This window comes from Mastigoproctus giganteus, chromosome 9, assembly GCF_048544385.1.
Source record: "Mastigoproctus giganteus isolate SK-2022 chromosome 9, ASM4854438v1, whole genome shotgun sequence".
Classification (NCBI taxonomy): Eukaryota; Metazoa; Arthropoda; class Arachnida; order Uropygi; family Thelyphonidae; genus Mastigoproctus; species Mastigoproctus giganteus.
In genome coordinates, this window is record NC_143583.1 from 118,584,868 (window position 1) to 118,601,559 (window position 16,692).

The 16,692-nt window shown below is 37.1% G+C and overlaps 1 protein-coding gene across 1 annotated transcript in view; it reads right to left on the reverse strand.

Moving 5' to 3' along the window:
- The window catches only part of LOC150080675 (ankyrin repeat and SAM domain-containing protein 6-like), a 270,192-nt gene that overhangs the window by 219,145 nt on the left and 34,355 nt on the right, over positions 1-16,692 (reverse strand). The window contains exon 4 of the mRNA XM_090380780.1: positions 5,534-5,722. Within this exon, the coding sequence (XP_090236906.1) occupies positions 5,534-5,722 (189 nt within the window). The remainder of the gene's footprint in view (positions 1-5,533; positions 5,723-16,692) is intronic.

Consider the following 16,692-nt stretch of genomic DNA (forward strand, 5'->3'; position numbering starts at 1 on the left):
TATTAAAGGAGGTGGCAAAGCAACTAAGCAAACCCTTAGCCATAATTATGAGAGCATCCTTGGACTCAGGCGAGGTCCCCACGGGCTGGAGATGTGCAAATGTATCCCCAATTCCCAAAGGAGGATGGAAGGGTGACACGAGTAATTACAGACCAGTTAGTTTAACTTCTGTTTCGGGTAAAATAATGGAGTCTCTGGTTAAAGATGCATTGCAGGATCATCTAGACAAGACTGCAGCAATAATTCAGACACAGCATGGGTTTGTTAAGGGAAAGTCTTGTCTGACAAATTTGATAGGATATTATGATGTGGTTACAAAGGAACTGGATGCAAAAAATAATTTTGATAACATATATTTGGATTTCAGGAAAGCTTTTGACACTGTTGCGCATGGAAGCCTATTGTAAAAAATTGGAGCAGAATGGTATTAAGGGTAAGGTGCTACAATGGATAAATAGATGGTTGAGTGGGAGAAGCAGAAGAGAAGGTTGAGTAGTAATTAATGGGTGCTGCACTTCGTGGACTAATGTTATTAGTGGAGTCCCACAGGGTTCGGTGTTGGGTCCTCTGTTGTTTTGTATATTTATCAATGATATTGATGAAGGTATATCAGTCTTAGTGTCGAAGTTTGCAGATGATACAAAGGTTGGCAGGGTTGTTAATGACAGTAATGGCAGTGTGCTACTGCAACAGGATCTAGATAATTTGGGCAGATGAGTTAAGTAGTGGCAACTGAAGTTTAACCTTGACAAATGCAAAGTACTGTAAAGTACTGTAGAAGTAACCCCAGAGAATCGTACCAACTGTGTGGTACTACACTTAAGGATGTAGAAAATGAAAAAGACCTGGGAGTAATTGTTCAGTAGGATATGAAGTTTTCTGAGCAATGCACACAGGCTGCCAGGCAGGTCATGGGGTTTTGCCAATGGTATATAGGAATTTTGCTAGCAGGAAAAAGGAGATGATTGCCCCTCTGTATAAGGCAATGGTCAGGCCATGCCTTGAGTACTGCGTACAGGTCTGGAGGCCTCATTTTAGGAAGGATGTAGATTTGATTGAGCATGTACAGAGAAGGGCAACAAGATTGGTGAAGGGATCTTCTTACCAAGAGAAGCTTAAGTTCTGCAAATTGCAGTGGCTGGAGACTAGGCACCTGCGCGGTGATCTGGTTGAGGTGTATAAAGCCTTGAATGGGTTGAGAATTCTGATGGGATCCTTCCACTTGTTCAGATTACGAACCTAAGGGGGCATAAATTCAAATTAAGAAAAGACAGAGGCAGAATAGATGTGCGGAAATTTGCCTTTAGTCAGCGGGTGGTTAATTGCTGGAACAAACTTATATCTGTCGTTGTAGAAGTTGATAGATTAAATAAATTTAAGGAGGAACTGGACAGGCATTTGGAGGGAATGATGTGTTTTTTTTTTTTTTGGCTGATGCTGCATAAGCTCATACACTTGCTTTCTTGCATCACATGCCACTACTACTACTACACATAAACAAAGCTGTGCATGTGTAGCAACTGAATAAACAACACCATAAAGGCAGAGACACACCATTAACACCTCACTAGATCACATTTTACTAAAGCACATTTCTGGGGATTACCACCATAAAACAATAAAAGCAATTTCCAGTTGCATTCCTGCTAGTGGAATCTGTTATAAACTGGTAGTAAACTCGATCTAATTGCATTTGTGATAATACCGATAGCTGGAATTGTGTGGGTTTTTACGTTATTATGGTGAAATGGGTTTCCCCTTCACCGATATAAAAAACAAATACATTTTCAGAATTTTCTCTTCATTCCTATCGTGTTGCGTTCAGTTGGGGTGATTCCGCATTCGACTGCCATTTCTTGTAAACACAAAGGCGAATCGTGCATAAGCGAATTCGGTTCGTGTTATATACGATATCGTTCCCCTATTTATAAATCTTGTATGATCGAATTTGTGTAGTGTAAACACGTGTTATACGAGGACTGACTGTACAAGATATTGACAACTTCCTAGCACACTTTTGCCCTATTCACTAGAGAAACTATAGCTAAATATTATCTTGGAAAGTTTCCCAGTGAAACTAAAAAAAAAACAATCCCACACGACTGTCAAGGGACTGAAAGTTTGTTGAGTTTCCTCTGCGTATTCAGGGTAGTTGAAGAGTGCAAAGAGCTAAAAATTATTGGCTCCACACAGCTATATATAAATGTGTTAAAATTTATACATTCAGGAAGATTCTTCTATCCCCACCAATCAGATATAATTTGAACACATAACTAGACCCAGCACAAGAATTTGAATTTATCACCTGTGTTATAGCCGATGGTTATAGGACATTCTTCACACTGAAAAATACAACAAGGTGAGGAGGAAGAGGAAGAGTGACAGGCTGAATTTGTATGTTGCCTGAAATCAGGTGTTTGAAATATTACTTGAACAATTAAATTAAATTCCTCACAAAATGATACTGGATCAATATATATACCCCTCATCACTTCCATACCATACAGAATGAAATATTATGCAGTTGGTAGAATAACTAATCACCTCCATCTCTCTGCCTTACACATTATATATGGAAATTTCTGTCCCCCCACACAACTGCATAAATTGTAAATAAGGTTACTTGGGTACATCATCCCTACTGGATTACAGCTCATCAATGAAGAACTAAAAAGAAGATTTGTTTTTTTTAGGAGCATTAGCAACTAAGGCCATATTGCTCCGGGATATGCGGTGGTCATTCCCTGACCTTTCCGCATCCTCCATATTTGGTGGTGATGGGCTCAAACCCCAGTCTAATCAAGAAGTGTGTGCTATGCACTGCTGCTCCTTCCCACCTGGCTACGGAGGTGCCCTAAAAAGAAGAATGAATAGGCTAGACTTGGCTCTGACATCAATAAGTGCATGAAATATAACCATCAGGAAACCAAATGTATGTTGCCTGAAATCAACTGTTCTGTTTTTGCTACTTCTTGTTCCCAAATTTAATGTCTCAAATACTAAGGAAACAATGATTGTAATCTCCACAAATTCCTTGGTGCTGGTAGATGAATTGTTGTCACTACTAGCATATTCTAGAATGATTTATAACAATATGACAATGATGTTGCAGTGAAACTACATCACATTGTTCTTTGCCACAAAAACACTCACTTGTCACCAAAATCAAGGGACTGGTGAACATCACAGCTCGAGAGTTATTCTAGTCAAAAACAAGCTTTTAACAAAAAGCTTTTAAAAGCTGTACAGCTCTTCAAAACCTTTTAATGGGCTCTACAACTAGAAGATTTGGAGATTTTCAATGGACAGAAATGCATTGCAACACAAAAACACATTAATGTTACCATAGTGCAAGACACAAAATGGTATCTTTCTTAGTCTGAAAGCCAATTATGTAATCCTGATTCCAATGAATGGATGAACTTCATACAATGATTCTCAGAAAATTCCAGCTTTGACAACTAAGTTAAACAAAAAAAAATCCCTACATGACTGTCAATAGGTTGAAGGCATGCTGAGTTTCCTTTGTGTATTCAGAGCAGCTGAAGAGTGCAAAAGAATTAAAAATCAATGAAAGTTCCCCGAAATGCATTCCATTTATGCAAATGGACAAAGTTAATTTGTATATATAAACAGAATTTATGACTGATGATTAATTGATGCAATCAACTCAATCAGGAAAACACTAAAAGCAGGTGTGGATGGAGGTGCCACGATTTACAATTAAATATCCCATCCTTTTGTGGTTGATCCATTGTTGCATCTTTTTAATACAATCCTCTAGCAGCACCTTCCGAAACACAACCTCTATCAATGCCTAAGCATTAATTGAGGTTGTGTTTTGGAAGGTGCAATGTCTATCAATGCCTAAGCATTGATAGACATGCTCAAAGTGGTTACCTTTTCCAGACAAACACTGAATGCCAGTATCTGCTCTCACTGCTCCCCCATTAAACTTGCTGGCTATGAAAAACTTTATTCTCAAAGCCTTTTATGTGACAGCAATAGTATATGCAGATCTCAAAGCCTTTTATGTGACAGCAATAGTATATGCAGATCTCAAAGCTACTTTTGATAGTGTAAATGTTGAAGCACTCCTAGCACTGATATAAACATTTTCAAATTACAGGAATACACTAGCCTTCCTTAAGTTTCTGCTCAGTGAGGACATGGTGCACTCAAGGTAAATAACAGGATCTACATTAGAAATCATTAATTTGATGATCTCACAGGGAGAGGTCCTATCTGCACTTTTATTTACTGCAGTCTGGATTGCCAACATGACCAGAAGAGGCAACAACTTCATGTATGCAGATAAATAATACTTCTAACTATGGTTCTGCTCACTTCTGATACCTCCATCACCATAACTGTTAACAATAAGATAACCTATCTGGCAGATTACTTGAACCATAGTGGATTGTGTTTAAATCCTGAAAAAATCAGAAATGATGCTCCCCCTCTTATGAATACATACATCAACAAAATTGAACTGTAATGGATTGAACTATCATGCTTGGCTTTTGTGTTTTACATATATGTAAAGTAACATTTTTTGCACAGTCCTTCTGAAACACAGTCCAATTACTTGTTCTGTTAGAAAGGGAATGTGTTGAATTGTTAACTAATTCTCTTTGATTTCGCAGTGGCAAGTGCATTTTATTTTACTTCATTTTTTTATTAATTATATTCATCACTATTTTAATTCTATATCATGCAACTTAAATTTTAAGGCTAGTGATATTATTTTAAGAATCTGTAACTATCAAGTATGTAAGTCCCTAACCCTGCAAGTTGTGGTGAGGCTCAGTGCTCTGCTAAATTCAGAGGGAGCAGTGAAGATATTTCTTCATCTTATATAAAAAGGGGAGGGGGGAGTACATACAGTAAGAAAAAAAACTTTACATTAATGCAAGTCTCTCTCTCTCTCTCTCTCTCTGTTTCATTTTTTTATACTACATATATTAAACTAGGATATGAATAGGCTCTCAAAGTATAGAATAAAACACTAATCTCAATCCTAAGTTTAAAAAAGCTGCATTTGTGAAAAGAATGACTTACATGATAATCATACAAAGTTTACAGTAAAAGTTATGAAATTTCGGAATTTGGACATATACATACATATATATACACATGTGTTTGTTTGTTTGTTATTTGGTTTTTAGGGGCAACTAAGGCCATATTGCTCTGGGGATATGTGGTGGTGATTCCCTGACCTTTCCGCATCCTCCGTATTTGGTGGTCACTGGCTTGAACTCCTGTCTAATCAAGAAGCGTGTGCTATGCACTGCTGCTCCTGCCCACCTGGCTATGGAGGGTGGGTGTGTGTGTGTGTGTGTGTGTGTGTGTGTGTGTGTGTGTGTGTGTGTGTGTGTGTGTGAGAGAGAGAGAGAGAGAGAGAGAGAGAGAGAGAGAGAGAGAGAGAGAGAGAGAGAGTGAGTGAGTGAGTGAGTGAGTGTGCGTGTGTGAGTGAGTGTGCGTGTGTGAGAGTGAGTGCGTGTGTGTGTGTGTGCATGCATATATATATTACCGCATTCTACCCTTGTGACGGTCATATCATCCAAATAAGCTTTAACCTCTCGCTTGCTTCTTGCTGTTGCTATGTCCAGAGCAGTTTTATTGCAGATATTAGTTAAGTTTGCATCACTTCCCCATTCCATCAAGATCTGAACTGTTTGTTTATGACCACCAAAAGCTGCCATCATCAGAGGGGTTAGTTCTACAAAAAATAAAAAAAGTGAATGACATAAATATCTGAAGGCTGTTTAACAGCAACTTGCAAGTGCAACTTAAAAACAGTTAGTTAAACATTCTTAAAATCTGGACATGGTCTATTTTAAAAGTAATGTGATCGCAACACCACTTATCACAAAGACTCTTGCTTGTTTTTCAGTACATAAAAAAATACATTTGTAGAAAGCAAAGCTTTGCAATTGTCTCTGCTAATCTGATAACTTGAACAATAAGAAAGCATTTATGCAAATATATTTTTCAGTTAGAATTTGCGATAAATGGATGTGCAATTACATGGTACAGATCTTAATATTCAAATTAAAAATGATATTCCAAAAAATTTATTTAACTTCACCTAAAGTCTAACCTAAAGCCTTTGGATGGTATATTAAACAGGTAATGGGATCTCAGACCAGAATAGAGTAATAAGGTACCAAAACCACTGGCTTTTATTTTTAAGGTGAAGTAATTTTATTTGTATTTTTCAATATGACAAGAAGTGATTTACAAAAACACGGATGTTCTGTGAACATTTCTTCTCCGCATCCTCAGTACCATAAAGATAGGCTATAGTCAGTTCTTTAAATTACAGTAAGCACCGGTTATAGTGATCACTGGTTATTAGAATCAAACATTTTATAGAATCAAATTTTAAAGAACCAATTCAAATCAATAAAATGTACTACACTTTCATTGTTTATTAGAATCACATTTTAAGTTATAAGAATCAATTTTGAATGCCTCTCTGTGTTATTTTTCAAAAGCACATTTCTGGAGGTCACAACCATAAAACAATAAAAACAATTTCCAGTTTTTCTTTTATTGGGCTTTTTTGTTTGTACAATCTGTTATAAACGGGTGGTAAACTAGATCTTATTTACTATATAATATCGGTGAAGATACACCATAGTTTATCCATAAATTAAACCTACCTAAGTAGTATGAAGGCACTGTTTTTAATTGTATCTCATATTGTGGCTACTTTCACAATGAGATACCAGGTATTGCATTACTTCGAATAAGTAACACTTCTCTAGTAGAGAAGACTACTGTTATTTATTCTCAGTGGATACCACCAACCAGACGGTCACTGTTTCAAACTGTATCTACACCGATATTATAGAGTTAATTTAAACCCACATAATATTATGCCTCGCGCATTGAATCTTCAAATACTAGATCTTATTGCATTTGTGATAATACCGATAGCTGGAATTCTGTGTTTTTACATTATTATGATGAAATGTGTTTCCCCTTCACTGAAATCTGCTCTTCATTCTGATAACTAAACTTTGCAAACTTTTTACTCCACATCTCACTTGCATGTGTTGTGTTAGTTCCAATTTGTGCGTGCCGTGTACTTTGTTATTGATTGATTGATCCTTATCTTTTTCACTGTGTTTTAAATTTTACTACCCAAAAAAATTTCAGCGAACAGAAAGAAAGTGAATTTGAGTGTAAAAGATAATTTACAAATTATAGAAAAATATGACAAATTAAACTTAAGCAATATGTCTCAAAGGGAAGCAGCAGTAAAATTAGGAGCCTTAGTCATCTTTATAAAAATTATGAAAATCACATCACACATTAAACAGTAATGCGATTAGTGAAACCAGAAAAAGGAAACAGGAAGGGAAATGGCAAACAGTAGATGACGCTCTGTTCATTTGGTTCAAACAGGCCATCTCATTTAATGTACCAATCAATCATAGCATTCTTCTTCAAAAAGCTAATGATTTTGCTGAAAAACTACACAAAGAGTTTAAGGCGATGGATGGATGGATGGATGGATGGATGGATGGATGGATGGATGGATGGATGGATGGATGGATGGATGGATGGATGGATGGATGGATGGATGGATGGATGGATGGATGGATGGATGGATGGATGGATGGATGGATGGATGGATGGATGGATGGATGGATGGATGGATGGATGGATGGATGGATGGATGGATGGATGGATGGATGGATGGATGGATGGATGGCTGACAAAGATGGAAGGAAAAGCATGATATTGTTTACAAAAAACTTCACAGATTAAAAAAGATTCCAATGGTTCTGCAGCTGACAACTGGTTGAAAACCTTTGGAAAACTGTATTAAGCACTTATAATCCAGAAGACATTTTTAATACAGATGAAACAGGGTTGTACTATAGGGCTACCATTGCATGATTTTTAAAAATCCCTCTGCGTCTGCAGGAAAGAAGATCAAAGACAGGATTAAAGTTCTTTTATCATGCAACATGACGGGAACAATCAAGATGAAGCCATTAGTTACAGGCAAGAGTAAATCACCTAGATGTTTTCAAGGAGTAAAACAACTGCCTGTCGAATATGCCAATAATGCCAATGCTTGGATGACAGCTTCTTTATTTGAAGATTATCAATTGGATAAGAAAAATAAAAAAATTGCATTGGTTTTGGACAACTGCCCAGCTCATCCAAAGTTGACTTTCAAAAACATTGAATTAGTTTATCTACCTTCAAATACCACATCACTGATTCAACCTCTCGACCAGGGAATAATAAAAACCTTTAAGATCTTGTATAGATCAGATATAAGGAGAAGAATCATCCAGTCTATAGATGATGGTTTGGGAACATCATACAATATTGCAAAGCAGATAACTGTTTTAGATGCACTTTATATGATAATGAGTACCTGGAATGAAGTTTCCGAAACCTGCATTAACAACTATTTCAAAAAATGTGGATTAATTATTCATGATGGTCAACCGAGTCATACTGATATGTTGAAAAGTCTGAAGTCACACTGATACTGATTACGTTAAAAAGACTGAAGATATGGGTGTACAGGTGTTTAATGATTGGGTAGATTGCTGTTGTTATTTGGTTTTTAGGAGCATTAGCAACTAAGGCCATATTGATCCGGGGATATGCGGTGGCCATTCCCTGACCTTTCCGCATCCTCCGTATTTGGTGGTCATGGGCTCGAACCCCCGGTCTAATCAAGAAGCGTGTGCTACCACTGCTGCTCCTGCCCACCTGGCTACAGAGGCTCCCCGATTGGGTAGACATAGATGGTGATTTACAAATTACTAGAGCTTTAACAGATGAAGAAATTGCCCAGTCTGTTATTGATAATTTTGCCAAGGAGAGGAAAATGAAGATGGACCCTAATGAATTCCAGTTACAAAATGGCAATCTCATGAGGCTATTCCAATGCTCTCCTCAACCACCCTGAGGAGAGCATTGGAAGAAACTGATGCAAGTGATCATGAATATAGACCAGTTGTTCTCAATCTTTTTCACTCAAGTCACACCTTAAGTTAAAAGACAAATATCAACAGCACACCAAAATAGTGATTATCATCAAATGCAATTGTTATTTGTTATTTTGTTTTTTTTTTAGGAGCATTAGCAACTAAGGCCATATTGCTCCGGGAATATGCAGTGGCCATTCCCTGACCTTTCCGCATCCTCCGTATTTGGTGGTGACGGGCTCGAACCCCGGTCTAATCAAGAAGCGTGTGCTACGCACTGCTGCTCCTTCCCACCTGGCTACGGAGGCACCCATCAAATGCAATGAATTTTTCCTAATCTTGTGGCATACTTGAAAAGGATCGGGGCATACTGGTGGGAACCACTGATACAGACCAGTGTTCTCCCCAGAAAATTTTGCCAGCCAGGTGGCATTATGAAGTAGCCAGGTGGGGAAGTGTAAATACTTCACAATATTATAAACTTTTCTGTTATTTATAAATGTGACTTAAGCAATGCAGAGCAAAAATTAATTGCATAATTTAACATTATTTGCTCCTGTCGCATTGACCTCGATCACAAAGTATGTTTGAATTAATACTGATTGAGATCAGTGAGCAGTACCATACGGTACCACGAGAATCGCTTAAATTTCAGCTGGGCGGTCAGTTAAATTCACTGGGCAGTGCACCCATTTGATAGATCCTAGGGAGAATACTGTAGACCAGTGGTATCCAACCTGTGGCCCGCGGGCCGGATACGGCCCGCGAATAATTTTTATAAGGCCCACGTGGAAAGTGAACTAAAACAGCATCAATCGCCACTGCGTGTACAGGCATGCAAGCATCCAGCTCGACTGTATCAAACTTCTACATGTGGTTCAGTGCATCCATATGTACGCTAAATACAGTACAGTTATATATTTTGATATAGCTTGTTCATTGCATTGAATTAATTATTAATTTGTATTGAATTTAAAAAAATCATTCTTAAAAATGTTCCAAAAGGGGAAAATCGATTTGGAGTGCCGTGTTTTTGATCCAAGGTGGACTGAAGACTATTTCTTCATTGATTACCACGAAAAAAGCAGTGTTTGGTGTGTCAGGAGACTGTGTGAGTTTTTAAAAAATATAATTGAAATGACACTGATTCCAATCATAAATCTTATGATCAACAAAAAGGAGTGCTGTGAAAAGAGAAGTGCTCAAAGTTACAAAACGAATTAAGAAAGCAACAAAACATACTAAAAACATATCAGTCAAAAAATTTATCTGATGTACGTGAAAGTTATCAAGTTGCACGTTTGATCGCTTTTGAAAGTAAACCATTCAATGATGGTGAATTTATTAAACGTTGTTTGTTAAAAGTTGTGGAAGAAATTTGTCCGGAGAAACGAACAATGATACAAGACATTAGTTTGTCTCGACAAGCAATTATTCAAAAAGTAGAAGATTTTGGAAAGAATTTGTTCGAACAACTTTTGGAAAAAAAAAACAAATGAAATATTTTAGTGTGGCACTGGATGACATTACTGATGTAAACGACACAGCCAAACTCCTCACCTTCATATGTGGAATTAATGATAATTTTGTACCAGTTGAAGATTTAGCTGATCTACAGGGTATGCATGGAACAACTATAGGTGAAAATCTTTTTGAAAATTTTTACTAATCTATCAAAAAGTTAGGATTAAATATTAAAAACCTGGTAGGAATCACAACTGGCGGTGCAAAAAATATGATTGGTAAAAAAATTGGGCTTATGAGTAGAATAACCAAGAAAATGATAGATATCGGAGCTGAAACTCCGATTGGAATTCACTGCATTGTGCATCAAGAAGCTCTTTATGGGAAAGTATTGGATCTCCAACCATTATGAATGTGGTTATTTCAACTGTAAATTTTACAAGATCACGTGGCCTTAATGTGACTGTTGAAACATCACCGAACGTTTCAACACAGAAAAAGGGAAACCAATAAAAACAACTATCAAATATGGAGTGGCTGTTTGATCTTGCAATTCATACATACATTTCTAGTAATTTAAATGCTCTTAATTTAAAACTAGAAGGGAAAGGAAAATTTATCTGATTTGTATGGTGACATCAAATCATTTCAGTATAAGTTGTTATTATTTAAATCCCAGTTGAGCAAGACAATTTATTTCATTTTGAATATTGTACTGAGCTAAGGGAGAAACACATTTACAAAGAATCATTGCCTTTCAGTATACAGGTCTGGAGGCCTCATTTCAAGGAAGATGTAGAGCTGCTGGAACGAGTACAGAGAAGGGCAACAAGATTAGTGAATGGAACAAAAGGTTGCTCTTACGAAGAAAGGCTTAAGTTTTGCAAATTACAGTGTCTGGAGACTAGGCACCGGCGAGGTGATCTGATAGAGGTGTATAATGCCTTGAATGGTTTGAGCATGCTCAATGCTGATGGGATTTTCCCTCTTGCTCAGAATAATCACCTGAGAGGGCATAAATTGAAATTGAGGAAAGACAGATGAAGGATACATGTGTGGAAATTTGCCTTTAGCCAGCGGGTAGTTGGTTGGTGGTACAGACTTCCATCCCTGGTTGTGGAAGTTGATAGTCTAAATAAATTTAAGGCTCAGCTGGACAGGTATTTCGAACGAATGGAGGGGTGAAATGGGAGTTTTTTTTTTTTTTTTCCTTTTGGCCGATGCTGCATAAGCTTGCTTTCTTGCATCATATGCCTCTACTAATGCTGATGCTAATACACAAATGTCAATAAAAAGAAGAAAATAGCAAATATTTGAGCTATAATGATGCCAGAAAGTCTGTGATAATCTAACTGATGAAGAAAATGAATACTTTGTGTACCATTACAGATGAAAACCTTCCAAGGTTGGTAGCAGAAACTGTGCTGATGATCTTGAGCACTGCTGAATCAGCAATATGGAGATAATAATATTCTTTGATAAAACAAAATACACAATTCATATTACAGAAAATCCAGAAGAATTTCACAAACTAATTACATTTCACTACTGTAATATTAGCAAATAAAAATAACCAAATCCTATTAGGTTCTTTAACACAACTTCAAATGGACATACAGCCAAAGCTCTTTACAGCAATTCCCCCCAAAGGGGAATCAGAAAAATGATCTTTATATTCAAAGAATGTTATATCAAGAATTAATAAAATTAGCAAGAGAACAAAGAAAAGTTTGAACATTTTAAAGTAATTCTACTAATACAATACAGTATAATCTAATTCAGGATATGGACTACAAGAAAATGAAGATTGTACATTTTGCATTGATTACTGATTGTACTGTGTAGTAAGATTAATTTGTAAATTACATATACATACAGTAATTACTGTATACAGTAATACATATGTGGAGTATCTATGCATATTTGCACATACTTAGCTATATATCAAGGCCTAACCATAGACAATGGTACAGGTTTGAGAATTTAAAATCCAAGGGGCATCTGAAGAGTTTGTGGCCTGAGTATGCAGGGTTTATTTGAGAAGCCTGGTAACATTACTTTTCAGCACAGTCCCCTTTAGAGTCAATACTCTTTTGCCACCAATGCTGTAACACATTGATTCTAGCTGCAAAGAAAGTTTTCCCTTGAGCCTCTATAAAAAGCAATAATGTCACTGTAGATAATAATATATAATAATATGGATATTTTTTTAAATTTGGAAATAGGTGAAAGATAGTACTAGGTCTGATAAATATGAGGAATGGCCCAAGATTTCAAAGCCACACTCATGCAGTGCAGCCATAGAAATGACACTTGTGAGCAGGTGCATTGTCCTGGTGGAACAGATACTTTTCCTGAGTTTTTGTTGGCATTTGTCTTTTGATGTTTTCATGCAAATGCCTCACAAGGTCAGCGTAATATGTCCCTGTGACTGTCTGTCCTTTCTGAAGGTAATCCACTAGCAACACTCCATCAGCATCCCAAAAAAATTATGCCCATCACTTTGCAAGCAGAAGGAATTGACTTGGAAGGGGAGAAGAGTTGTGCTTCTTTGTCTCTAGCTGTAAGTGCTGGACCCACATCTCATTCATGGTTGCAAACTTGCAAGTAAATTTGCTGGATCTGATCGAAAACAATGTAGATGTTCAAGTGGATGAATCCTTGTGCATTTCTGGTCTGCTGTCAACAACTTTAGGAGCTATCGTGCTGACACCTTTTTCATAGTGAGAAAATATGTGGTACACATGTTCAGATGAGATGCAAAGATGCTGGCAATGTACCAAACTGTGAGTCATCAATCACTCATCACCAGGTCAACAAGACCAGATCATGCACACTATCAACAACTTTTTCAGTAATGGACATTGCAGGTCTTCACCAGTGTGGGTCATCTTCCAGGCTTTCCCTCCCTCATTTAAATTCTGTTGCCCACTTCTTAACTATGGAATAGAAGGGACATCTTCCCCAAATATTTTAACCATATCCTTATGAACTGTATGTAATATACAGTTCATTACTCTCTTTTTTCCCAAATACTGGATGACTGCACGATGACTGATTTTGTCCATCTTTTCTCATTCGGACAATTTTGTTGACTTCAGGACCTGTAATTTAAAAAAAAGAAGACATTATTGAAACTGTATAAATTAGTGGGTTATTATTTAAAGCGTTATATATTAGTATAGAAATTTTTAACACTGTATCACTACCCTCTCATACTGAGGCCACAAACTTTTCAAATGCCCCTCATAATCTGTTAAAATGTGCTATTTCAGTGGCAGAGTGTTTGTTTTAAAAGAAAATTATAAAAGTGCATGACAGCAATTAATTAACTTTTGCACAGTTGGGCTGTGCTTGAAAAAAAAAAACAATGTCCAAGTTCTAATCCTTGACGAGCATCCTTCAATGAAACATCTTGCCCAGCCACAGTATGCTCTTCTTCTTCTTCATCATCGCTACAAATTTCACGTGTCATTCATACAGATCATGAAACATACAGTCTGCATCCACTTCAATGAAATATCTTGTCCAGCCATAGTATGTTCTTCTTCATCACTGTTGATGATCCTGCCCAGATAGCAAACAAACTGAATGAGTATTTTGCATCTACATTCACACATGAGGAATTATTAAGGTTTGAAAATGGCAGGTTATCAAATTGTAGCAGGATACTTAATGATTTTGTAATAACTGAGAGCAAAGTGGAGGAGAAATTGTTGAAGTTAAACATAAGAAAAGCAACTGGGGTGGATGGGATCTATCCAGTTATATTAAAGGAGACGGCAAAGCAACTAAGCAAACCCTTAGCCATAATTATGAGAGCATCCTTGGACTCAAAGGAGGTTCCCACGGACTGGAGATGTGCAAATGTATCCCCAATTAAAAGGGGGATCGAAGGGTGACACGAGTAATTACAGACCAGTTAGTTTAACTTCTGTTCCGAGTAAAATAATGGAGTCACTGGTTAAAGATGCATTGCAGGATCATCTAGACAAGACTGCAGCAATAATTCAGACACAGCATGGGTTTGTTAAGGGAAAGTCTTGTCTGACAAATTTGATAGGATATTATGATGTGGTTACAAAGGAACTGGATGCAAAAAATAATTTTGATATCATATATTTGTATTTCAGGAACGCTTTTGACACTGTTGCGCATGAAAGACTATTGTACAAATTGGAGCAGAATGGTATTAAGGGTAAGTTGCTACAATGGATAAAAGGATGGTTAAGTGGGAGAAGACAGAGGGTGGTAATCAATGGGTGCTGCTCTTCATGGACTAATATTATTAGTGGAGTCCCAAAGGGTTCGGTGTTGGGTCCACTGTTGTTTTGTATATTTATCAATGACATTGATGAAGGTATATCAGGCTTAATGTCGAAGTTTGCAGATGATACAAAGGTTGGCAGGGTTGTTAATGACAGTAATGGCAGTGTACTACTGCAACAGGATCTAGATAATTTGGGAAGATGGGCTAAGAAGTGGCAACTGAAGTTTAACCTTGACAAATGCAAAGTACTGCATATGGGTAGAAGTAACCCCAGAGAAACATACAAACTGTGTGGTACTACACTTAAGGTGGTAGAAAATGAAAAAGACCTGGGAGTAATTGTGCAGTCAGATATGAAGTTTTCTGAGCAATGCAGACAGGCTGCCAGGGCAGGTCATGGGGTTTTGTCAATGATGATACATAGGAATTTTGCTAGCAGGGAAAAGGAGGTGATTATCCCTCTGTATAAGGCAATGGTCAGGCCATGCCTTGAGTACTGCGTATAGGTCTGGAGGCCTCATTTTAGGAAGGATGTAGATTTACTTGAGCGTGTACAGAGAAGGGCAACAAGATTGGTGAGGGGAATAAAAGGATCTTACCAAGAGAGGCTTAAGTTCTGCAAATTGTAGTGGCTGGAGACTAGGCACCTGCGCGGTGATCTGATTGAGGTGTATAAGGCCTTGAATGGGTTGAGCACGCTGAATTCTGATGGGATCCTTCCACTTGTTCAGATTACAAACCTAAGGGGGCATAAATTCAAATTAAGAAAAGACATGTAGAATAGATGTGTGGAAATTTGCATTTAGCCAGCGGGTGGTTAATTGCTGGAACAAACTTCCATCTGTCGTTGTGGAAGTTGATAGATTGAATAAATTTAAGGAGGAACTGGACAGGCATTTGGAGAGAATGGTGTGATTTTTTTTTTTTTTTTGGCTGATGCTGCATAAGCTCATACACATGCTTTCTTGCATCACATGCCACTACTACTACTGCTACTACTAAAAATTTCAGGTTTCATTCATACATTTCACGAAACATACAAAGTCTACATCCATAAGCATCCTCCTATGAAACATCTTGCCTAGCCATAGTATGTTTTTCTTCTTCATCACTACAAATTTCAGGTTCTATTCATGCACATCATGAAACCTAAAATCTGCATCCACTTCAGTGTAGTCTTCAAAACAAATTTCCCTCAAAGTTTAGGTGATGATGAACATCCTCAAAAATTACTTAACTATTATTCTTCCTAATTAATATAGATGAAGAAGCATGCAAAGCTTCATTGTTGCATCACTCAAGGCAATAAATCTAGCATGTTTGAAGATGATGATCACTTTTTTTTTTCCCAACCTCAAAACCATGCTGAAACATAAAATACATTACCTGCAACACATCGATTTTGCATTGTATATTGCATTGTATATTATATTGAGTCACAGCAAAATTTTCTTTAATTAATGGCATTCTTTACTAGTTTTTCTTAAAACACTAGATTATAATTTGACCTTGGGTGATGAAAACACAAGACTAATAGATTAATAACAGCCACTAGAATAGGTGTAAGTGATTCTTAGACTCGCTTCCACCTATTCTCGCAGCAGCCCAGAAAGTAAGGTGTGAGAGATTACAAGGCATGGTGAGTGGTACTCATGGAATGACAAGATACATGGGTTGTGTCAGGGTTACTAAGAGTAAAAACAAGTACATGTATACATATTATCTACACTAATGCTAGGAATTTAGTAAAAAAATTTGATGAAACTGAATTGTTGGTTATCCATACAATATCTGTGTTTCAAGTCATCAAACGTGGACATTGTACAAATATTGGAAACATAGAGCCACTTAGACATATGGGATGCATAATTTGAATATAGGAAGTACAATGTATATAGAAAGGATAGGAGGGGGTTATGTTCTAAGTTAAAACGTACACAGAATCTAAGGCAGTGCACCTATTCAACAGAGGTGGCCAGTGGATTGTTCAGT